Genomic DNA, 25,134 nt, shown 5'->3' on the forward strand with positions numbered 1-25,134 from the left:
GCAACAGCCCACATCCTGAAAAATCGTTAAAAGTTTAATTACCTGCTGTGAAAAATTGTTCTAGTTAAGTCCTTTTGGGTGTAGGTACTCTGTAGTTAGTGGACAAGAGTTGAACAACTCATTGCTGAGTTGGAGGTTGTGATATGAGAATAGATGCTGAGCTGTTTCAGAACAAGCTTAGTGAGTGGCCAAATACATGGTAGATGCATTACATTGTGAAAAAAAATGAGGGGAACCAATTCAGGAGCAAAAAACAGGAAGGTGGATTATTATCTAAATGGATGGAAAGAAATTAAGGGAGTGAAATGTGGAGTGAGCCCTAGGTATCCTGGTACACCAGTCATAGAAGAAATGCATGCAGACGCAGTGGGCGGTCAAGAAGGCAACTGATATGTTGACTTTCATAAAGAGATGATTTAAGTATAGGAGCAAGGATGTCTTGCTGTAAATATACAGGATCTTGATGAGATCATACCCGAAGTATTGTGTTCCGTTTTGGTCAGTTATCTGAGGAAGGTGCTCTTGCAGTGGAGGGAGTACAGCAAGATTTGCCAGACTGGTTCCTGGGGTGGCAAGACTGTCATATAAGGAGGCGTTGAGTTGGTTAGGATTATATTCAGTGGAATTTGGAAGAATGAGAAGGGATCTTACTGAAACCTATGATATTCTAGATTTGGAGATGCCGGTGTTGGACTGGAGTGTACAAAGTTAAAAATCACACAACACCAGGTTATAGTCTAACAGGTTTAGAACATAGAACATAGAACAATACAGCACAGAACAGGCCCTTCGGCCCACGATGTTGTGCTGAACTTCTAACCTAGATTAAGCACCCATCCATGTACCTATCCAAATGCCGCTTAAAGGTCGCCAATGATTCTGACTCTACCACTCGCACGGGCAGCGCATTCCATGCCCCCACCACTCTCTGGGTAAAGAACCCACCCCTGACGTCTCCCCTATACCTTCCACCCTTCACCTTAAATTTATGTCCCCTTGTAACACTCTGTTGTACCCGGGGGAAAGGTTTCTGACTGTCTACTCTATCTATTCCTCTGATCATCTTATAAACCTCTATCAAGTCACCCCTCATCCTTCACCGTTCCAACGAGAAAAGGCCGAGAACTCTCAACCTATCCTCGTACGACCTATTCTCCATTCCAGGCAACATCCTGGTAAATCTTCTCTGCACCCTCTCCAAAGCTTCCACATCTTTCCTAAAGTGAGGCGACCAGAACTGCACACAGTACTCCAAATGTGGCCTAACCAAAGTCCTGTACAGCTGCAACATCACTTCACGACTCTTGAATTCAATCCCTCTGCTAATGAATGATAATACACCATAGGCCTTTTTACAAACTCTATCCACCTGACTAAGAACCCTACCATTAACCCTGTATTCTGCATTCTTATTTGCTCTTCCAAAATGGACAACCTCACACTTGGCAGGGTTGAACTCCATCTGCCACTCCTCAGCCTAGCTCTGCATCATATCTAAGTCCCTTTGCAAACGAGAAATGCCCTCCTCACTGTCCACAACTCCACCTATCTTCGTATCATCTGCGAATTTACTGACCCACCCTTCGACTCCCTCATCCAAGTCATTAATAAAAATTACAAACAGCAGAGGACCCAGAACTGATCCCTGCGGAACTCCACTTGTAACTGGGCTCCAGGCTGAATATTTACCATCTACCACCACTCTCTGACTTTGACCGGTTAGCCAGTTTTCTATCCAATTGGCCAAATTTCCCTCTATCCCATGCCTCCTGACTTTCCGCATAAGCCTACCATGGGGAACCTTATCAAAGGCCTTACTAAAATCCATGTACACTACATCCACTGCTCTACCCTCATCCACATGCTTAGTCACGTCCTCGAAGAATTCAATAAGACTTGTAAGGCAAGACATGAATCTAAACATCATGGCATAGACAGCGAACACAGGGTGCCAACATCTTCAACATATTGTCTAGCTATCACCATTGTTAACAGCTAACCCGAGAATGCAGCATTTTTTTAAAAAGGTTTTGTGATTTACACATGAAAGAAGTGAAACTATCACTGTATTCTGACAGATGAAAGGCTTAACAGACAATCAATTTTTCAATGTATAATTTCAATTACATCACACTGTAAATTTTTGCTATAAATTCTGTGTTAGAATTGAGCCCTCCACTATCACCTGATGAAGGAGCTTCGCTCCGAAAGCTAGTGTGCTTCCAATTAAACCTGTTGGACTATAACCTGGTGTTGTATGATTTTTAACTATGATATTCTAGATGGGCTAGATAGAAGGAAGGATGTTCCCAATGACAGGAGAGTCCAAAACTGTGGATCACAGTCTAAGGATTTGGGTTATACCAAGCGGGACAGAACAGCAGCACTTCATGGAAGTTGCATTGATGCTGTTACCCAGCACAGTCATGAAATCTATGCATGATAACCCAGCAGCTTGGCAAACTAACCAACTACCTCATCCACAGCATGAGCTGCAAATCTTCACAAAAACCTTAAATATGGGTTAAACCATTTGGGCTTGAGATGAGAAGATTTTTCACCTGGAGAGTGGTGAGCCTGTGGTATTTGCTTCCACAGAAAGCTTTCAAGGCTAAAATATTATGATTTCAAGGAAGAATTGAGCATAGCACTTGGGGCTAAACAGATCAAGAGATATCAGGGAAGCACAGGAACAGGCAATGAAGTTGGATGTTCAGACATAATCATAGCGTATGGTGAAAAAGACTGAGGGATTGAAATGTCCTGCAAATTTTCCATGTTCTGTGCAGTACAACAATGAAATATTATTTTACTCACTCTTGATAAATGTGATTCATTTATTTTGGATTGTTTTGTTTCAAAGCTATATAAACCAGCTAATTTTACTTTAAAATGGCCAGTATAGTGCCAAAAGAATTCAAAGATACAATTCTGAGAATGAAAATGTTGTGTTGCATCAAATGCATAAATGAGCACAACTTTTTCTGTGAATTGGCTCTGCATCGTTCGTGCACTGACCAGATTAGAGTCATAGAGATGTACAGCATGGAAACAGACCCTTCAGTCCGACCTGTCCATGCTGACCAGATATCCCAACCCAATCTAGTCCCACCTGCCAGCACCTGGCCCATATCCCTCCAAACCCTTCCTAATTAAATACCCATCCAAATGCCTCTTAAATGTTGCAATTGTATCAGCCTCCACCACTTCCTCTGGCAGCTTATTCCATATACATACCACCTTCTGTGTGAAAAGGTTGCCCCTTAGGTCTCTATATTGTTCTCCTCTCACCCTAAACTTATGTCCTCTAGTTCTGGTCTCCTCTCATAATTTTGTAAATCTCTATAAGGTCATCCCTCAGCCTCCAGGGAAAACAGCCCCAGCTGTTCAGCATCTCCCTATAGCTCAACCAGAAATAATGATCTCATGTTGTGTAACTTCTTCTTAATATAATAAAATATTTGTTGAGGGGGGCTGCCTATAGTACAGAAAATTTTGCTTAAACTGAAAAATAAAGAGAAATAGAATCTAATGCAGGGACTGTTGGTACAAGTCATATTGTTTTCCCGATTTGCAGACATTTTGAGTTGTGTGTCAAAATTTAGTATCTTTAACGTGCTTGTATGTGGTGTGCATCAAAAGGTTTAGAAATGTCACTACATTTGTTTTCCATTTAATAATGTAAATTGTTTACTTTGGCAGATGATCAAGCGGAATATGAACAATGCCAGAAGAATGGCTTCACATCCAACCCTACCTTATTGTATGTATACATGAATGTTTGTTTGAAACTATGTTTGCTATGACCTGAAGTTAGAGAGATGCACTGCTTTTCTAGTCCAACTCCACTGGTCACAATAAATTTAAAATTTTAACTAGGTTGGTAATCTAGCCACTTAAGTAGGTCTCCAGCTGAGAGAGGTTCAATACAAATAACTAGTCGAATTCAGCAAATTACTCATTAGATTAACAACAAATAGCTATTTTATGAAAGCAAACTTCCTCAAAGTTTATTAACCAATAGTTTGGAATATGGAAATAGCCATTTTATCTTGGCACTGTTAATTTCATAATTTTTCTGTGGATTGCAATGTCACAATAGAGAGAACCTTGTAGATTCCTAATGTTAGGATATGTCTTGTTTGTAAAATAATCCAAATAATGAAAGATGTCCTAAAATTTATCAGTTCCTGTGACTCCAGAGAAAAATGTATGGATCCAGTAATCATTCTGGTTAGAAAAATGTTTGCCACTGAGAAGTTGGGACTAAGGTCTGTAAGAGTAGTAATCTTATGAAAGCAATGCTTCTGTGCCACATTTCATCATCTTGGGTTTAAACATAAATACATACTGCCATCTTCCTTCTAAGCACAAGTAATGGAGCTGCTGCAAACAGCTGAACCTTTCAGATTATGATATTCTGCCTGATGAATCCAATCTAATTTGAGCATTACTTGAATATGAATGCATTTAAGAAATTCTGTAACACTGTGCAGCTGCTGATAGTATCAAACCTACCTGCATAAATGTTAGTCAGGTAATTGTTAGATGCACTGGTGTGGTCTGGAGTTTTTGGTGTTGCTTTGCAGTCACATTCCATACTTTTTGCATCAACACCTGTCTATGAATTTATTGATTGTTTCACTAGTCTGTTGTTGCTGCAACATGAACTTCAGCCTGTGTAACCTGGACTTGACACTTTCTTAATTTTCTACATCTGAGAAGATATTGTCAGAATCATTGTGGTCATGAATAGAAATTCTAGAGGATTTAGGTTCTTAAACTTTTATTTTCCAAAGCAGGAGGAGTTTCTACCCATCTTTCATTAGTTCCCAAATCAATAACTGATAAAGGTTTTTGTTTCTTTCTATAACTGAAATTCTGATAGGATTGGTGAGCCAATCCATGGTCAGATGCTTGCTTTGTATCTCTGTGCTCTTTAAAATGCCAGTATAAAATTCTGTTAGAGACAAACACAAGCTGCAGATGCTGGAATTTGAAGTCGACGAGCAAGCGGCTGGGAGAGCAGTGAGGCAAGCAGCATCACTTTCGGGTATAACCTTTCTTCAGAAATGGGGGTAGGGGGTGCTGCAGGTCAAGGGAGTGGGGAGAAGGGTTATGGGTGGAGTTGTGAGATATTGATAGATAAATACAGGTACGATCTGCTTGATCAATAGGAAGAATTAATCAATTTGGTAGCTGGAGGGAAGGGTTGGTTTCAGTTTCCCTTCTCAATCCCTTTCTGACATGTCCATCCTCCGGTCTCTCCATTGCCACAATGAATCAGACCTCAACTTGGAGGACCAGCACCTCATCTTCTGCATGGGCAGCCTACAGTCCAAAGACTCAACATTGACTTCTTCAATTTCAAATAACCTTCCTACCCATCTCCTGACTCCCTTTCCAGGCCTGCCACCTGATCGTTCCCTTCAGTTACTAACAGGATTCAATCCTCCTATGAACCAACCAGGTCATACCCACCACCTGTATTCACCTAAAATTACTTCACCACTCTGCTGCCCACCACACACACACACGCATTTATCTGTAGAACCCCTTATTCCCACCCCCAGTCCTGAAAAAGGGTTATACCCGAAATATCGACTTCTCCACCTCCTGATGCAACCTGGCTTGCTGTGTTCTTCAAACCTCCCATTTGTCTAAAATTCTGTGCAATGTAATGCATTTTCTGGTTTTTAATTCTTTTACTTTTGGCTTCTCTTATTTATTTAGACGTAGCAGGCTTGCATCTGTAGTTAATGTTTGTGCAAAAGAAAAGTGCTCACTAATGTTTCACCTCCATTGATGTTACTTTGCTTCAGTACATGTTGCAGCACTTTAGGTTTGGTTGTAGTTGTATCTTCAGCACTGAACTCTAGATGAAAAGGAATGACTGTTCAATAAAAGAAAACCCATTACTGCTGCAATCACCTTTTCGTACCAACTCCTCACCATTAGCTTTTCATGTCTGGTTTCTTGGGTAAAACATTGCTAACAGTATGATATTGTATGAGCTTTGCCCCATAAAGCTCACATGACACGTGCCACAACAGTGTGGTTTTTGTTGAGACAGATATTTTTAAGTTTATAAGCAACATTAAATATTTGCATTGCTATAGTATCACAGACTTAACATTATTCGACTCTGTGCTTACTGATATTGCACATTACATGACTGAACATTCAACACTGACTCTGTAGCACTGAGAGCCTGACTGTAGATAACCTTTATCAGAAATTCTCATGGTGATGTCATGTAACTTCTGTAAGGGTGTACTGACTGGTCTGGAATCTGTGTAATGAAAACTGTGTGATGAAAAGATCAATAAGAAGGGTCACTGGATCAGAAACATTAACTCTGCTTTCTATCTGTCGATGCTGCTAGGCCCACTGAGTTTCTCCAACAATTTCAGGTTTTTGGTTAAGATCCTGAGGAGTCTTAATAAGGTGTGTGCAGAAAGGATGCTTCCACTTGTGGAGAGTCTAGAACTAAGGATCACTTTAAAAAAGAAAAGATTGACAATTTGAGATAGAGATATGGAAAAGTTTTTTTCTCCCTCTTTAGAAGTTTCTTCCTCAATGTGATAGCAATGGAGTTTTTAATTTTTTTAAGGCAGAGATAGATATGTCCTTTGTAAGCAAGAGGTTTAGAAGTTAGCAGGCTATTTGGAATGTAGAGTAATCAGGTGAGTTGTGATGTTAGTGAATAGTGGAGTAGGCTTGAGGGGTCTAATGATCAATCTTCCTCTTTGTTGTGTTCATATACAGAACAACTTCAGTTATCCAAATGTCAATTATCTGAATTTCATATTATCCGATTGAAGGTCTCAAGGTCCCATAAAAATGTCAGTTATCGGAACCATCAGTTATCCAAACAAAATGTTCCCAGTCTGTCTCATTCAGATAAATGAGGTTGTTCTGTATGAAGTAATTTGGGACTATGATGTTGAAAATGAGTTAATTCTAGTGGCCCAAGGCTGTGAATACCTGTCACAAAATGTTATTTTAAGAGGTCTACTTTGAAAGTTGTTGTGGTTCTGTTCGCCGAGCTGGGAATTTGTCTTGCAAACGTTTCGTCCCCTGTCTAGGTGACATCCTCAGTGCTTGGGAGCCTCCTGTGAAGCACTTCTGTGCTGTTTTCTCCGGCATTTATAGTGGCCTGTCTCGGCCGCTTCCGGTTGTCAGTTCGAGCTGTCCGCTGTAGTGGCCGGTATATTGGGTCCAGGTCGATGTGTTTGTTGATAGAGTTTGTGGAAGAGTGCCATGCCTCTAGGAATTCCCTGGCTGTTCTCTGTTTGGCTTGCCCTATAGTGGTAGTGTTGTCCCAGTCGAATTCATGTTGCTTGTCGTCTGTGTGTGTGGCTACTAAGGATAGCTGGTCGTGTCGTTTCGTGGCTAGTTGGTGTTCATGTATATGGATCGTTAACTGTCTTCCTGTTTATCCGATGTAGTGTTTTGTGCAGTCCTTGCATGGGATTTTGTACACATTAGTTTTGCACATATTGGGTATCGGGTCCTTCGTTCTGTTGAGTTGTTTTCTGAGCGTGGCTGTTGGTTTGTGTGCTGTTATGAGTCCTAGTGGTCGCAGTGGTCTGGTTGTCAGTTCAGAAATGCTCCTGATGTATGGTAGTGTGGCTAGTCCTTTGGGTTGCTGCATGTCCTTGTTCCGTTGTCAACAGCCACGCTCAGACAACAACTCATCAGAACGAAGGACCCGATACCCAACATGAGCAAAACTAATGTAGTGTACAAAATCCCATGCAAGGACTGCACAAAACACTACATAGGACAAACAGGAAGACAGTTAATGATCCGTATACACGAACACTAACTAGCCACGAAACGACACGACCAGCTATCCTTAGTAGCCATACACAAGTACTGTGTACTGGCAGAGTGGCATTTTCTCCATGGAGACCCTTTGCCAGACAGCAGAGCAATACTACATTGTACTGCATACGATTTCAGTGGAGGTGGAGGCCAACAACAAATCATCTGCATATTGCAGGAGGGTGCTGTTGCACGGCAGGTGTAAAGTAGAGAGGGTATGGTGTACTGCAGCAGCATAGATTGTGGGGCTCTCTGTGTAACCCTGGGGCAGCAGCCAGCCTGAGATGGTTATCTGGGTTGAACAGCGGTAGTGATTCGGGCTGCTCGGCAGGTGCTGTGTCCCGCTGCGAGCTTCTTGAGGACTGTGTGGTACAAAAGGCAGCCATTTCATTTCGCAGTGGGTATGGGTCTGGGGCCAGTAGGGGAGGTTTTGGGCATTGAGGGGCGTTAGGGCGGCGGGGCTGTGTCTAGGGTGGTAGAGGTTTCTGCCATTGGCGTTTTGTTACAGCGGCCTTTTACCTTAGAGGGCTGATGGTGTTTGGCAATGTCCCGAAACTTCGCAAGACACTGCTACATGTAGACAGTGTCCCATGAGGGATCCCCGTGCCCCCCTGTAATGGCTGTAGTGATCAATTTTATCAATTTTGAAGAACCCCCTCCCCAATGTGGCCAGTTTCATTGGGACCAGTGGAAAGGTCCTCTGTGAAAGGGATAACGTAATGGCTGTCCTCTTGTCTCTTTTAGCACTTGTCTGCTGGTGACCCAGGTGTAACAAGAGCATCTCCTACCTTATTCTTGAAGTTCACTTATTTACCATGCCTTTCCTGTGTAGCATTGTTCATTTTTGGCTCTGAGCCATTCTTTCCACGTGGTTGGGGTTGCCCAGCTCCCATAGATGGCATCTCCTGGCAGAGATTGGATATCTGTGCACGCATGGCATCCTGGACATCCTGGGTTGATTTGTAAGTGCTGTGCTTTGACTTTTGAGGAAAAAAACAGAGAGAGCGCTCACAGAACACACAGGCAGTGAGTAATTGACAGGTGAAGCAATAAAGTGTAATCAAGTGTGTAATCGCTGACCATAAAGTAAACAAACACTTCAAAGCTGAACAAATACAACCAGGTGGGATACCTGAAATTGACAAGACAAGCACTCAGCAATTGCAGAACAAGCAGACACACCCAAAACAAACACTTAGAAACCACCCGACAGAACAACACAAATGGGTCAGTTTCCTTCGCGCTGAGAATCTATCAATGTTAAAGTGAAAAATTGATCAGCGGTCTCACCTTCTATCTTGCCATTCTTTCTCTGCCCATCCGTCTTTCCCCTGGCTGGATTAGGATCGTGACACAAGTCCTGGCTCAATTTGGATCACACATGTGGCAAATTGTTTTAAAATTTAGTTAATCAGTTTAGGTGCTTACCCGACTACCTCCTCAGGCCAAGTCTGTGGTTGCTCAACTCCCAAATTGCCACAGTACCTGGCTGCCAAATTAGTTAAAATTTTGTTGATTAATTAAGGAACTTACTAGACTACTTCCCCAGGCCAAGTATGTGGTAGCTGAAGCAATTCGCAGCAGTTGCTACATCAGAATTATGGCCACCCTCTGCAATCATCCAGCCATTCTCTGGTCTGACCCACTGGGGCAGGACTGGCCACCAGGTCCGAATTGGGCTAAATTTAAAATATCAGGTTCGTTTACCCTGTTGAGAGAAAAAGGGGCTGTCGACTAATGCCAAACTGTTGGAGAAATTAGCCCAATAAATTAGAGATCACAAAGCACAGTTCGAAGTGAAATTAACAAACGGTTTATTAGTACAGCGATATCACAGAAGAGAAATTGACAGCTGAAACAGAACAGTCTGTCCAGCGGGTGGAGCCAGATTTTATAGGAATCTTGTACAATAAGGTTAATTTAAATTGGGAAAGATAAAAAGTATTTGGAAATTAAGTAAACTAGTTACAATGATGATAATTGAAAAACAGTTATCGGAAGAATGTTCTGATTGTCAGTATAGTGTAACATCCTGACAGTATCGGTGAGTTCTTGATGGGATAAGGAGATTCCAATTGTCTTTGCAGGTAGGTGACAATGTCTCTTTTGAAACAGCAAGGTGCTTCCATTGTTCCTGTCCTGGGAGCGAGATCCTTGGTGGTGCCTCTCCGTCTGACCTGTTCTTTGTCTGGCTTTGGTATTGCTGTGTTATGAGACTGCCTTGGGGCTTTGGGACAGCTGTGTTGACTGGGTATTGTTAATGTGTTTTGGGAAGTGTATTCCCTTGTCTGCAAGTGCTGTCTGGTTTCACTTGTCAGCCTGCTTGGTCACTGCTGAGGTATTCTGGGTGTTTCTGGTTTTGTTTGGTGAAGTTTGCTTTCCTGTGTTCTGTGTAGCCCACTATGGGTAGGCGGGGTGGCAGATCTTGCCCCACATTAAGTGATATTGAATAGAGGTGTTGAAATTTATGAATGATTTTGATCGACAAAGTAAGGGCAACTTGTATTGACAGAAAGTTACTAACCAGAGGAGATGGGTCCACGATATCTGACCACCAAAAGTGAGATGAATTTTTTTATGCAGCAATTTGACTGTCTGAATGATTAGTTTTTGCATATTGTGTGTAGTTGCTAACTGCAGGCAATTTATTCTGCTGCAATTGACAAAAGACTAGATAACTTGTAGATAGTTGGGATTTGTTCCGAGATGGAAAAAAGTGAGGACTGCAGATGCTGGAGATCAGAGCTGAAAATGTGTTGCTGGAAAAGCGCAGCAGGTCAGGCAGTATCCAAGGAACAGGAGAATCGACGTTTCGGGCATCAGCCCTTCCTGAAAAAGGGCTGATGCCCAAAATGTCAATTCTCCTGTTTCTTGGATGCTGCCTGACCTGCGCTTTTCCAGGAACACATTTTCAGATTTGTTCCGAGATGTTGACACAGATAACTGTCAAGCAAGTGGAAGTTGCTAGTGTGATTATTAAGGAGTAAAAAATATTCTTTATCATTAAAGCTAAATGCAATCTGGAATGTTTTCAGTTTAACCAGTCTTGTGAAAGCCCATTTTCTTCAAATCATTTTTACTCACCTGATATCTAGAAACCAGAAATAAGCACATGAAAAAATAAAGGAAATGTGATTTTGCTAACCAATATTTGGTGTGTCTTAGCTTCATAGTTCTTTTAACCTCATTAGTTTCTAGTGTGCTCCTAAGTGTTTGTGCAAATTTTAAAGGGATTTTCAATTTAATCTGAACAAAATAAATTTCTCAACTTTTCCTCTATTTCTACTTTTCCTTCATAATGCAGGGCAGTTAATAGTGTACAGAAAACCTGTTTCTCGGGCATGTCAATTGATGTCATCAAAAAGGGTAGTAAGAATCAAAAATTGCAGATGCTGGAAATTTGAAGCATATTCCAAGTACTGGAGAAACTCAACAGGTCTGACAACATCTGTAGAGAGTCGTACAACAAGGAAACTGATTCTTTAATCCAATTTGTCCATACTGACCAGACATCCCAATGTGACCTAGTCTCACTTGCCAGCGTGTCCCTCTAAACCAGTTAATACTTCAAATCTGACAAAAGGTCACTGAACTCAAAGCATTAACTCTTTTTATTTCTCTCTATGGATGCTGCCAGACCTGAGTTTCTTGAGGAATTTCTGTATTTAAAACAAAATCCTGTCTGGGAATTTGTTTGAACCAGTTATAAAGTTCTATAATAAACATCCCTGATCCACTGGGCATTCAGCACTGAGCAGAAGGAGCTGCCTAATTGCAGCCAAGCAGTTTTTGGGGGGGGGGCGGGGGGGGGGTTGTAGATTTTAAGAAATTGTATGTTAAATAATTTAAGCATTATTTCTGCAATGATTTAGATCTAACTGGTGCTCAAGATGGTAGTGTTCGAATGTTTGAGTGGGGTCACTCTCATCAACTAGCATGCTTTCGACCTTCTGGCAACTCCAGGATAACCAGAATACGATTTAATCATCAGGGTAATAAGGTATGATATCTGAGAAAGACAGTATAAACATAGTGGAAGAGTTGAACAATTTGTACTTTGTATGTAGTAATGTCATGCACTCCTAGTAATGCTCTGGAGAATGTTGAGCCTCTATTGTGCTGTTGCAAATGATGCACTAGTTCCCTGAATAACACAATGAATGTTGAAGTGTAATTTTTGTACTTGTCAAATGAAGCATCATGAATTGCAAATTAATAAAAATTTTGAAGTGCAGAGAGAAGTAACCATGAAAGCCATTGGATTGTTGCAAACTCCACTAGTTTGCAATGCATTATATCTCTGTTACTTTCCATAAATCTCAAATGCTTATACTTTTGTTTTCCATTGTCCCCTTGAACTTGTTACCAAACCAAACGTTAAGTTCAATCCCCTTCTTTTGCCTATTTTGTCAAAGCTAGAACATCCCAAGCAAGGACCTTTCTAATTGCTCTGCTATCAAGAATCTCAAGGATTTATCCTTAAACTCTTCCTCCCTTGCATGTTGTCTTTGGCAGCATTATCCACTACTGTGGGAAGAAGTTCCGCTTGGGATAGTGGCTTCTTCCATCTCCAAATAATCATCCACCACTGACTTCATTTATGTCCCATCTTCAAATGAAATCCTGTTTTATGCAGTTGTCATTTAACTGGACCACATTATTCCACTACTCTTGTGCCAAATTCCCCATCCTCAGCCGTTGTAAATGTCAGCTGACCGAATACAGCTGCTGTTAACTATCCTGTGTTTATTCTCATTTCCCACTCCTGTTTTTGGTGATCTGTGCAGACTCCTGATTTTCCAATGCAATAAATTTTTAGCCTTATGTTTAAATCCAATCTTCTGTAACCTTCTCTGATCTTACAATTCACTCTCTTGGCACTTACCATCTCTTTCCTGTTGTAGATCATGCCCCTCTTTTGAAAGTCATGTTTTCAGCAGCATAGATCTTAACCTCAAGATACTCTCCCTGATCTTGCACCCTCTCCCATCTTGTTAAAAACTCAAATTTGCAGCCAAGTTTTAATCATCCTTCCTAAATGTTCCTCCTCTATTTGGACTTCAGGCTTTCCCTTTTGCTGCAATGTCTTTGTACGTTAACTTGCTTTAACGTAGTGGTTTTATAACCTGACACATTCACCTGAGTAGCATGTGAATCCAGTCTCTCACTTTGTAGTTGATTTTTCAAGTCTTCTCAAGTACAGTAGCAAGCAAGATATTTGACCTGCTTGATGTTTCAGTATACTATTTTCAAAAATCTTAAATGTTCATGCCAAAAACTAGCATTAATGGCCTGCATAAAAATGCAAACAAATGTAGTCCTTTTAGACTAATAAGATATGTAATCATGTCTTTTTATCAGTTTGGAATTGTTGATGGTGATGGATTCTTGAGCTTCTGGCAAACAAGCCCAGTTGCTTTTGGAGCTACACCCAAACCTTATCTGGTGAGCTGATAATTAACTTCATTTTTCTGTTTAAATTCAATATGTTAGTAGCATGATGGAACTTATTAACATACTGTATATTCATAGGTTCTTAAAATTTTATCTTTCAGACCTGGCAGTGCCATAACAAGACTGCAAATGATTTTGTTTTTGTTAGTTCATCTACTTTAATAGCAACAGCTGGACAATCTAGTGACAACAGGTAAGATTAACTAAGACATATTTCTTGGTACGACTCAGAGATATTTTAGCCTTTGCTGTTACTTTCACTTTCACTTTCTAATGTCACACTGCACTTGTTGTGGTAACGTCCATCCCTGCACAGCCTTACTGACTTCGACATTCCAGTAACATTCATAAGAAACTTGTCAGCTCTTGAGAACACTTATTTTACATAGGAGACACATTCTGTTAATGATCGTTCAGTTCAATCGTCGTCTTAATAAGTAGTGTCATCTCCTAAGTTTTTTTTTTAGCTTTGCACTAAACTTTGTAAGCAAATTTCTCCTCTCTGTCTGGCTTCTTTTCTAAACCATTTACCTTTTTTAATTGTATCTCTTTTCTGTTCCATTGATGATCTCCAGTATTTACTCAGAATGATCTGATTGTTCATCAAGTGCTACGGAACCAGAAAGATAAAAGTATGTTAATTCGATCTAATCTACATTTTGGTTGGCCATTTATGGTCTGACTGAGGTAGGGGGAAATCATCACCAACAGGAATTCCTGCTCCTCATCAATATTAACTGACAGTGCATATGAAGGATCATTGGTTTTGAATAGAATGAGTTGTCTTATGGTGGTCTTAATAAACAACTTACCAACATTAAGTATCCCAGCAGGAGCTGAAGTAGGCACCAAAGTGATCGAGATACTGTGATGGAGAGTGTATAGATTTGAAAATTAAACTTGGTCTGTTGGGTCACAGATTTTGTGATGATTCTCGATCATCCCCAGTTAGAGAAAGTCCATGGAATTGCAGATGAGGGTGCAGAGTTTGAGGCAGAGGCCCAAGTCCTTGAGTTCAGTATTACCAGTGTGGAATGAAAGCAGTGCTGTATAGAAAGCCATGGCTGCTGCCAGATACAAAGCCCAAGAGACCAAGAATCCAGGCCAAAGGTAGGTGATTTATTTGGTGAAGGGATGAGGTCACCAAGAGAATGAGCAAGGTAGTTTTTAGCGCCACTCCTTTGTCCTACATAGATGCCCTTGATCAGGCTCTAAGTATGTTGGATCAAGTCTCCTATGCAGTCTATAATGTTTCCTTGCTGGGAAAGCAACCTAATGGCAGACTCACTCACTGTTGGGTTAATCCCAGCAGTGTTGGGCTCAGATGCTTAGGTGATCATTTTTTGGTCACTTACTTGACCACTAACCGAGGCCTTTAAGAAGGTCAGCCCAGAACTTAACTCTGTTGCAGGCAGGAAAACATGTGAAAGCAGTACATCACTTCCTTGTCTCAATAAATCTCATCCTGCCCCCCCCCCCCCCCATTTACTTTCTGAGACCAGAAGATCCTGTCCAAAACCTTGACTACACATTGAGGATTGTGTTGTGTGTCTCTTCCACCATGGTATTTAAGATGGATTGAAAATCAGGCATCCACAAGGCACTGTGTGTCATCAAAGTAGCAGAACTTTACTTCACTGCTATTAGAAATCTAGTAGCCTGGCATTTCTCTGCTTCTACAGGTACCTTCAACTCAAGAGACTAGCTGGGTTCAAAAAGAAGTGTATAAGAACATGCTAAGAACTCCAATGGACATTCTTGAAAAAGAAATGCAACTTGATGAAGCAATCAGACAGCATATACTGTGAAATGGAAGCAGCATACAGGGAAGATGGTGGATTAGTGTCCATAACTCTGGATTAGTTAATCCAGAAGTCCAGGTTAATGTTCTGGGGGTATGGGTTTGAATTGCATCATGACAGCTGGTTTAATAAATTAATTTAAAAATTATCAAATTAAAAGTTAGAATATGTCACCATCAACCTATTGTTGACTGTCATCCAGTCCATTCACCCATGTCACCTGAATTGACCTGTGTACAATTCCAGGTCTACCACTAGAATAATTGTCGTTCATAAGATCGTGATTTCACCTCTGAAATATCCTAGCCACTGAAATTAATGGCAGTTGGGGGTGGGCAACCCCTTCCAATGCTGTACACGTTGTCTTCAGAGTTGTTTTTATAAAAGACCAAATGAAAGCAATTTCACCTCAGCCATATCCTGAGGTCCCATTACCTTACGTCCATTTTCAGCCAATTCCCTTCACTCCATGAAACAATTGAAGGCTATGTCCCTGACAACATCCTGGATGTAGTGCTGCAGACCTTTATGCCAAACAAGCCAATTTATTCAGTATAGCTACAGCACCAGTATCAACTCACAATATGGAAAAGTGTACAAGGATGTCCTAGCTATATGAAAAAAAGAAATCTGCTCAATACCGGAATATCAAACTAAAGTAGTGTCGTTGCTGGCAATCAGAAAGAAAAGCAGCAAGTGCTGGAAATGCTGACGGTTTCAGGTCAATGACTCTTCAATAGTGAAGAAAGTGAGGAAGGTTTTGAGCAGGAGGTACAAACTGTGATAGGATCGAATACAGAAAAAGGGTTACATTTTTAAAAAGGGGGTTATGGTATACATGTGCAAAGGAACTTTTAATGGTTGAAATATGGACACAAAGCATTTGTCTGAATGAGGTGTGAATGGCTTCCTAGCAATCAATCAAATGCAAAATCAGGGAAAAAGAAAAACAGGGAAAAAGGCAGAAACAAAATGCAAAGTAAGCATCTTTATTTTTGACCTTTGGTTAGATGAGTCATTGAAGCAGCTGAACATGGTCGGATTGAGATATTGCAGTGAACTCCTGTAGCCATGGCTCAAGGCTATGTTGATTGGTTTCCAACAGCCAAAACTGTATCTTTATTTGAGCTAGCGATAACTTCAGCAAGTGGAATGCTATCATCTAGCTTCCTATTGATTCCAAAGTTGCAAAGGCTCCTTTGATGCAACACTCAAATGCTGCCCTGATATTAAGGACCATCACATTTCCTTATCATGGGAATTAAAATATTTTCAGAATACTTGTATAATGATGGAGGTGGGATGAGCTAAAAAATGTGTCGCTGGAAAAGCGCAGCAGGTCAGGCAGCATCCAAGGAGCAGGAGAATCGACGTTTCGGGCACAAGCCCTTCTTCAGGAATGAGGACGGTGTGCCAAGCAGGATAAGATGGAGGTGGGATGAGTCATTTGGAGTCAAACCGAATAGTGCAGAGCTTTAACAAGTGGGTTATTGCAAAGTGAATGTTGTTTGAAAGTGCTATCAGTGATGCCTTATTATTTTGCTGAAGGGGTGATAATTAATCAATGTAAGCTTTGGAAACAGCACTTCGTCTTTCATCTAGATTCTCTTCAGGCCTCGTGACTTAACAAGAGTTCAGAAATGTGGATGTCTGGAATTCCAAATTTGGAGAAGTATTACTGATGCCACAAATAAGTTGGATTTTGCATGTGGTAGTGGAATGTGTTTCATTAATACTTGGCACTTTAACAAACTCGTGAAGAAGTGTCACCAAGTGCACAAGCATGAGTTTCTGGTTTTGGAATCCACATAGCAGCCATAATTGCTGAGGTGCATGCTTGAGGGAGAGAATTGCACGGATAACATGTCCAAGGAAAGAGACCATGACCACTGAGACTGGCGCTATGGAGTGATGGTACCAGTACAAGCCAAACAAGTTTGAATCTGAAGGTTTAAACTAACTCAGCAAGGTGCGGCAAGTGGAAGAGCTTATTAGAAAGTAATACAGGGTACGAGGCTGGGAAATGCAGACAGCATTAAAATAGAGAATAGCAAATGAAAAAAGTGGATTCTGTGTAAAAATAAAAGTCATTAAGTCTAAATCAAGTTTACATTTCTTGCACAGTAAATATAGCTAATAAGATTAGAGATTTACAGACCTATTGCTGTATGAGATGATAAATTGATAACAATGACCTGCTTTATGAAAGGGCAGAACTGGTGATTCTTTTTATACTTAGTGTTCAAAAAAATAGGGAAGGGCAGAGGCGGGAAAGGAGGCAATGGCATTTTTGGTTAAGGAGAGCATTGCAGTCCTGGAAAAAGGGGATGTTTCTGCAGTTTCAGGCACAGATTGATTTGGCTAGAGTTTAAAAAAATAAGTTCTATTCTCATCAGCTGAGCAGAAAGGATGGAAGAAAGAATTTCAAGGAAATTATTAGAGAGGTGTAAACATCAGTTATAAAGTGGCTTTTAACTGCCCATATATGACTAGGATAATGGTACTATAAGGAACAGTGAGGGAAGTATTTCTTGATTGTGATCATGAGAATTTCCCCCCTCTGACCTATCACCTTCTCCCTCTCATTAATCCACCTATATCTTTCCCAGCTGCCTTCTCCCCAACCCCACCTCACCTCCCATTTATCTCTCCGCCCCAACCCACAAGCCTCACTCTGATGAAGGGCTTATGCCTGAAACGTCAATTCTCCTGCTCATCCACCGTCTCCAACCTCCCTGTCAGTGAACCCCACACTACCTGATTCTACCTCCTTCAGAAGATTCAAAAACCTGACTGCCCCAGTCCACCCATTGTCTCAGCCTGCACTTGTCCCACTGAACTCCTCTCTTCCTGCCTCGACACTGTCCTGTCCCCCTTAGCTCAGGAACCCCCCACCTACATTCGTGACAGCACCCATACCCTTCACCTCCTCCAAGATTTTCGTTTCCCCGTCTTCACGTGGGCATCAAGTCCCTGTACACATCAATCTCCAAGCCCTCCGTTTCTTCCACTCATGCTGTCCCAACTAGTACCCTCCCACCGATGCCCTCATCCACCTGGCTGAACTGGTCCTCACCTTCAACAACTTCTCCTTCCAATCCTCCCACTTCCTTCAAATCAAAGGGGTAGCCATGGGCTCCCGCAGAGGACCCAGCTATGTCTGCCTGTTTGTTGGATATGTGGAACAGTCCAGTTATACTGGCACCACCCCAACCTGTTCCTCTGCTACACTGATGACTGTATCAGTGCCACCTCGTACTCCCACAAGGAGGTTGAACAGTACATCAACTTTACCAACATCTTCCACCCAGACCTCTAGTTCACCTGGACCACCTTGGAAACCTCCCTCCCCTTCCTGGTCTCTATCACTGTCTCTGGTGACCAACTAACCACAGATGTATACTACAAGACCACTGACTCCCACAACTACCTCGCGTGAAAACGCCATCCCTTATTCCCAAGTCCACCAACTTCGCCAAATCTGTTCCCAGATGACCAATTCCACCACAAAGTCCCAGATGGCCGCCTCCCTCCATGATCTCGGGTTTAAATCCAGAATCTGGTTTCCAGCATCTGCAGTCATTGTTTTTACCTCGTTGATTTTAACCCTACTGCGAATCCTCTTGCAAGGATGCCTTGAAGAAGTTTTCCTCCTCTCTCTACAAGAATCTCAGGGAGTCCCTCTCCCACTGCAACTCCCAGGTCATTTCCTCTGCCCTGAAGCTCTTCAACCATGTCATGAAACAAACTCGCTACCACAGCCACATTCGCTTCCTCAGCGCCTGCCTCCGTAACCAACTCATCTCACACGGACTCCGGACCACCTTTAAACCTGCAGAGCTCGGACAAACAGTACAGACTACAGATTCAAAAACACCAGCAACAGTTCTCCTTCAAGATCCTCCGCTCCCCGCTTGCAGCAATGTGCCGGCACCTAACCTCTCTCCAGTCAGCCCTGCCTCAGCTGAGGGCCCCACACTCTCAGAATTGCAAAGGACCCACTCTGTACTACATCCTCAGGAGAATTCATACTCTCAACAAACAGTATTTCAATTCCATCTCAAACATCAAAAACTGTAAGTACAACAAACTTTTATCTACCCACCTTCATAACCAGTGCTCCTCAAACATTCCAGAAGATTCCCCTGGCCTCGGAACCTGTTCCACCATTAGCTATGCGGCTGATGCAGCTACCTTCCCCACACTGATTGATGATGTCACGTCTGCCCCCATCATGGCCACTCCCACAACCACTTCCACCCTCACAACTCCTCACGCATCACACCTGACATCACTTCTGCCCTTCACATCATTGCTGATGCCACATGCTCAGTGACTTCCGCCACCCCTACTGCCGTGGTCACCACCACCACGTCCGCCCCCACCAGCGTCACTCACCTGCATTCTGCTGACATGCCCCCCACAGACCCCACTGTCACTATACCCACACCCCAGAACCCCGAGGGGAACATTACCCCTGCTCATGACTCCACCCCCATTCCCCCCACCATCACACCCACTCCAGTTACAGGTTCCGCCCCCACTCCCAGCTCTACACCCACACCAGATCCCAGCTCCCAGCCCTGCCAAGTCTTCACCATCACCCCAGACCTCCCCCTCACTGAGGACGAACGATCAATCCTCAGCAAAGGACTCGCCTTCATCCCCCTCCATCTACGCATCAATGAATTTAATACACTCCATGACGTCGAACAATTCTTCTGTCGCCTCCGAGCTTACTTTCACAATCAGGAGTCCCGCCTACCTTCCGAGGACCTCTTTGCCCACCTCCAACACACTGCATCCACCTGGACACCCCACGCTGGCCTATTACCCCTGCGCTCGACCTCTTCATTTCCAACTGCCGCCGGGACATTAACCACCTCAACCTATCTACCTCCCCCCACTCCAACCTCTCACCCCCACAACACGCAGCCCTCCAATCCCTCTGCTCCAATCCCAACCTCACCATCAAGCCAGCGGATAAAGGGGGCGCAGTGGTAGTCTGGCGCATTGACCTCTACACCGCTGAAGCCAATCGTCAACTCAAGGACACCTCTTCCTACTGCCCCCTCGACCATGACCCCACCCCCCATCACCAAACCATCATCTCCCAGACCATACAGAACCTCATCACCTCAGGAGATCTCCCACCCACAGCTTCCAACCTCATAGTCCAGGAACCCCAGTTCTACCTCCTTCCCAAGATCCACAAGCCTGACCACCCTGGCCAACCCATTGTCTCAGCATGCTCCAGCCCCACTGAACTCATCTCTACCTACCTTGACACTGTCCTATCCCCCCTAGTCCATGAACTCCCACATACATTCGAGACACCACCCATGCCCTCCACCTCCTCCAAGACTTTCGTTTCCCTGGCCACCAACGCCTCATATTCACCATGGATATCCAATCCCTCTACACCTCCATCCGCCATGACGAGGGCCTCCAAGCCCTCCGTTTTTTCCTCTCCCGATGTCCCCAACAGTACCCTTCCACCGACACTCTCATTCGTTTGGCCGAACTGGTCCTCACCCTTAGCAATTTCTCCTTTGAATCCTCCCACTTCCTCCAGACCAAAGGGGTAGCCATGGGCACACATATGGGCCCCAGCTATGCCTGTCTGTTTGTTGGCTACGTAGAGCAGTTGATCTTCGGTAATTACACCGGCACCACTCCCCACCTCTTCCTCCGCTACATTGATGCCACCTCGTGCTCCCGCAAGGAGGTTGAGCAATTCATCAACTTCACCAACACATTCCACCCTGACCTTAAATTTACCTGGACCATCTCAGACACCTCCCTCCCCTTCCTGGACCCCTCCATCTCCATTAATGACACCGACTTGACACTGACATTTTTTACAAACCCACCGACTCCCACAGCTACCTGGATTACACCTCTTCCCACCCTACCTCTTGCAAAAATGCCATCCCATATTCTCAATTCCTCTGCTTCCGCTGGATCTGCTCCCAGGAGGACCAGTTCCACCACAGAACACACCAGATGGCCTCCTTCTTTAGACACCGCAATTTCCCTTCCCACGTGGTTAAACATGCCCTCCAACGCATCTCGTCTACATCCCACACCTCCGCCCTCAGACCCCACCCCTCCAACCATAACAAGGACAGAACGCCCCTGGTGCTCACCTTCCACCCTACCAACCTTCGCATAAACAAAATCATCCGCCGACATTTCCGCCACCTCCAAAAAGACCCCACCACCAGGGATATATTTGCCTCCCCACCCCTTTCCGCCTTCTGCAAAGACCGTTCCCTCCGCGACTATCTGGTCAGGTCCACGCCCCCCTATAACCCACCCTCCAATCCTGGCACTTTCCCCTGCCACCGCAGGAACTATAAAACCTGCGTCCACACCTCCTCCCTCACTTCTATCCAAGCCCCTAAAGGAGCCTTCCACATCCATCAAAGTTTTACTTGCACATCCACTAATATCATTTATTATATCCGTTGCTCCCGATGCGGTCTCCTCTACATTGGGGAGACTGGGCGCCTCCTAGCAGAGCGCTTTAGGGAACATCTCCGGGACACCCGCACCAATCAACCACACCGCCCCGTGGCCCAACATTTCAACTCCCCCTCCCACTCTGCCGAGGACATGGAGTCCTGGGCCTCCTTCACCGCCACTCCCTCACCACCAGACGCCTGGAGGAAGAACACCTCATCTTCCGCCTCGGAACACTTCAACCCCAGGGCATCAATGTGGACTTCAACAGTTTTCTCATTTCCCCTTCCCCCACCTCACCCTAGTTCTAAACTTCCAGCTCAGTAACTGTCCCCATGACTTGTCCGGACTTGTCCTACCTGCCTATCTCCTTTTCCACCTATCCACTCCACCCTCTTCTCCCTGACCTATCACCTTCATCCCCTTCCCCACTCACCTATTGTACTCTACGCTACTTTCTCCCCACCCCCACCCTTCTCTAGCTTATCTCTCCACGTTTCAGGCTCTGCCTTTATTCCTGATGAAGGACTTTTGCCCGAAACGTCGATTTAGAAGCTACTTGGATGCTGCCTGAACTGCTGTGCTCTTCCAGCACCACTAATCCAGAATCTGGTTTCCAGCATCTGCAGTCATTGTTTTTTCCTCGTTGATTTCAACTCCCCCGCCTACTCCATAAAGGACATGCAAGTCCTGGGCTGCCTCCATCGCCAAACCATTACCACCCAACACCTGGAGGAAGAACACTACCTCATATTCTGCCTTGGAACCCTGCAACCCCATGGGATAAATGTGGGTTTCAACAGCTTCCCCATTTCCCCTCCCCCCACATTATCCCAGTCTCGAGCCTCCAGCTCCGCACCGCCCTCCAGACCAGTCCCTCCTCTGACTTATCACCTTCTCCCCGTCCTTCATACACCTATTGATTTCCCAGCTACCTTTTCCCCTCCAAACCCAGCCTCGACCCACAAGCTTCATCCTGATGAAGGGCTTATGCCTGAAATGTCGATTCTCCTGCTGCTCGGATGCTGCCTGACCTGCCGTGCTTTTCCAACACTACACTCTTGACTCTGAGCTCCATCTGCACTCCTCACTTTCTCCTAATTTCTTACAGCTGTGTTACAACAAGAGGCGCAGGTAGATCCAGTTATGGGAATGAAGTAAGCCACTTGGATCAAGTGAGTGATCATTGTATTGTCAGGTTTAGGAAGATGGTAGAAAATGACAATGATCAATCCAGAATGAGAATGAACAACTGGTAGAGAACAGACTTCAGTGGGGCAAGAGCTGGGTCAGATCAACTGGAACCCAAGGCGGGCAGGAAGAACAATGGCTGAACAACCGGTTACCCTCAAAGAGGAGTTGATTTGGATACAGTCAAGGTATATTCCCTCAAAGAAAATGTAAGACAAGCAAATCCTGAACTCCCTAGAAAATAACAAAAGAAATACAAATTGAATTGTTGCATGGTAAATACATTTGAAAACCAAACTGAATTCAAATGGTTCGGAAGGAAGTTGGAAAAACAAATATAAGCCAAGGAGGCACAATGAATAAAGACTGGCAACTAACATTAAAAAAAATCCCAGAATCGTCTTCAAGTATATCAGTAAGAAAAGGATTGTACAAGTAGGAATAGAGTCAGGAAAGGGATTGACACCTTGAGGGAAGAGAAATGCTGAGGTCGTAAATGAATACTTTGCATCTGTCTTTACCTAAATGACAAATAGTGCCCAGGTGACAATGACTGAGGAGGAGTAACTGAAGTGTTTAAAATTGATGAGAAGAATTTGTTCCAAAAATTGTCAAAACCAAAACCAATGAGATGCATTCAAGGATATTGAAGGAAGCGAGAATGGAAATTGAAGAGGCAGTGACCGTTATCTTTGGAATCTGTCTGGATTCTGGCGGTTGTGCATGAGGAATAGGGAGAATTGGAAACATTGACACAACATTTATGACCAGTCAATTTAACTTTCAAAGTGGGAGAACCTCTAGCAACCATTATTTGGGATCAAGTTAGTAGTCCCATGAAAAAACTTGGATTGGTTTGGAATCTCTGGTGCCACTGCTACCTCGCAGATGACCAGGAGTCCCTGCTCGGGGCCTACCATGACTGCATTCAGATTTCCCTGGCTCCACAGCTGCCTTGATGACACCAGGAATCCCCACTCCCTGCCTTCCATGCGGCAGCCACTATCTGGCCAACACTAGGAGTCCCTGCTCTGGGCCTTCTGAAACCAGGAATCACTGGCTCTTCTGCCAAGTCAGGCTGCCATCCTACCAAGCGTCTGCTACCTCTGCCATCTCTGATTGTCGAGAGGCTGCCACCACTCAATGCATGGCACACTAACTGCCATACTGATGCTGCTAACTAATGCACCAAAGAAAATTAAAAGTTTAAAAAAAAAAGCAAAACAAAAGAAAAAGAGCAGAATTAAAAAGAAAAAATAAGAAAGAAAGCAGATGGAAGCAGATGAGCCCTGGGCAAGAGCCTGCAAGCAACCCTGCTACTTCACTGCCATCCTGGAAAGGGTAACTTTCTAAAAAGTGTGCACAAACAGAGCAACCTCTGTGTATAGGTACAGAAGACCTTGAAAGTAAGAAGCACATGTAGAGAGAAAATTGTTCATAAAGCATAGAACATTCTCGGCTTCATAAATAGGGACACCGTTTCAGAGCAGGGTGTTTATGTTGAAATTTGGTGAATCGCTGGTTCTGCAATATTGTGTAGTGTTCTGGGTACCACACGAAAGGAAGGATGTGAATACATTGGCTGAAGTGCAGAAGAGGTTTATGAGAATGATTCCAAGGATGAAACATTTCAGTTCTATGGAATGATTGAAGAAGTTGGCACTGTTTTTACCTTGGAGAGACAGCTAAGAGGGGTTTGCAAAATCATGAAGAATCTGGACAGAATGAATAGGCATAAACCACTCCCCCTCCTAAATAGATCAAGAGCCAGAGGGCACATTTTAAGTGTTTTTCAAAACAAGTAAATGCAAGGTGAGAAAACATTTTCACAGTAGTTAAGGTGTGGAATACGGTGGTTGAAAGTATGATGGAGCACTTAGTTAAAATGCACAGATAACTGATGCAGGCATGATGGGCTGAATGTCCATCCGCACTGTGACAACTCTATGAATCTCTGTATATTTTTGATTTTTTTGTATCTACACAGTACTTTTCAGTTGGTTATTCTCCAATCTATCTGTGCATTTCTTTCTCTACACTAATTTTCTTTCACGTCTTGTCTGGATTTTTTTCCCCCTTGCATTGGTCAAATCTATTTAGAAACTAACAAAACACTGTGACAATTATCTTTTAATTAAAAGAAACATTGAGTTCACAGCACAGGATCTGGCTACAAATGTTAGCCACGCAAGTTTGATTGACCTTTTTGCAAAACAGAAAGATGAGCTTATGGAAGTTGATGATACAAAGTATTTTTATCACAATTACTTTTTCTTCCCATCTAGGAATATCTGCCTCTGGGATACACTTGTGCCACAAACCAATAGTCTAGTTCATGGTGAGTTTAGTAGAAAATGCATGGTGTCAAGTTCCCAATGGTATTTACAATGAA

The 25,134-nt window shown here is 43.3% G+C and overlaps 1 protein-coding gene across 3 annotated transcripts in view; it reads left to right on the forward strand.

Annotated features, from left to right (window-relative positions):
* The window catches only part of LOC140485778 (dmX-like protein 1), a 243,685-nt gene that overhangs the window by 212,238 nt on the left and 6,313 nt on the right, over nt 1-25,134 (forward strand). For all 3 annotated transcript variants that reach the window (XM_072584300.1, XM_072584297.1, XM_072584299.1), the window contains 5 exons: nt 3,703-3,763; nt 11,703-11,830; nt 13,192-13,275; nt 13,386-13,477; nt 25,028-25,080. In XM_072584300.1, the coding sequence (XP_072440401.1) occupies nt 3,703-3,763; nt 11,703-11,830; nt 13,192-13,275; nt 13,386-13,477; nt 25,028-25,080 (418 nt within the window). The remainder of the gene's footprint in view (nt 1-3,702; nt 3,764-11,702; nt 11,831-13,191; nt 13,276-13,385; nt 13,478-25,027; nt 25,081-25,134) is intronic.

The sequence above is a fragment of the Chiloscyllium punctatum genome, chromosome 2 (genome assembly GCF_047496795.1).
Source record: "Chiloscyllium punctatum isolate Juve2018m chromosome 2, sChiPun1.3, whole genome shotgun sequence".
In the NCBI taxonomy this organism is placed as follows: domain Eukaryota; kingdom Metazoa; phylum Chordata; class Chondrichthyes; order Orectolobiformes; family Hemiscylliidae; genus Chiloscyllium; species Chiloscyllium punctatum.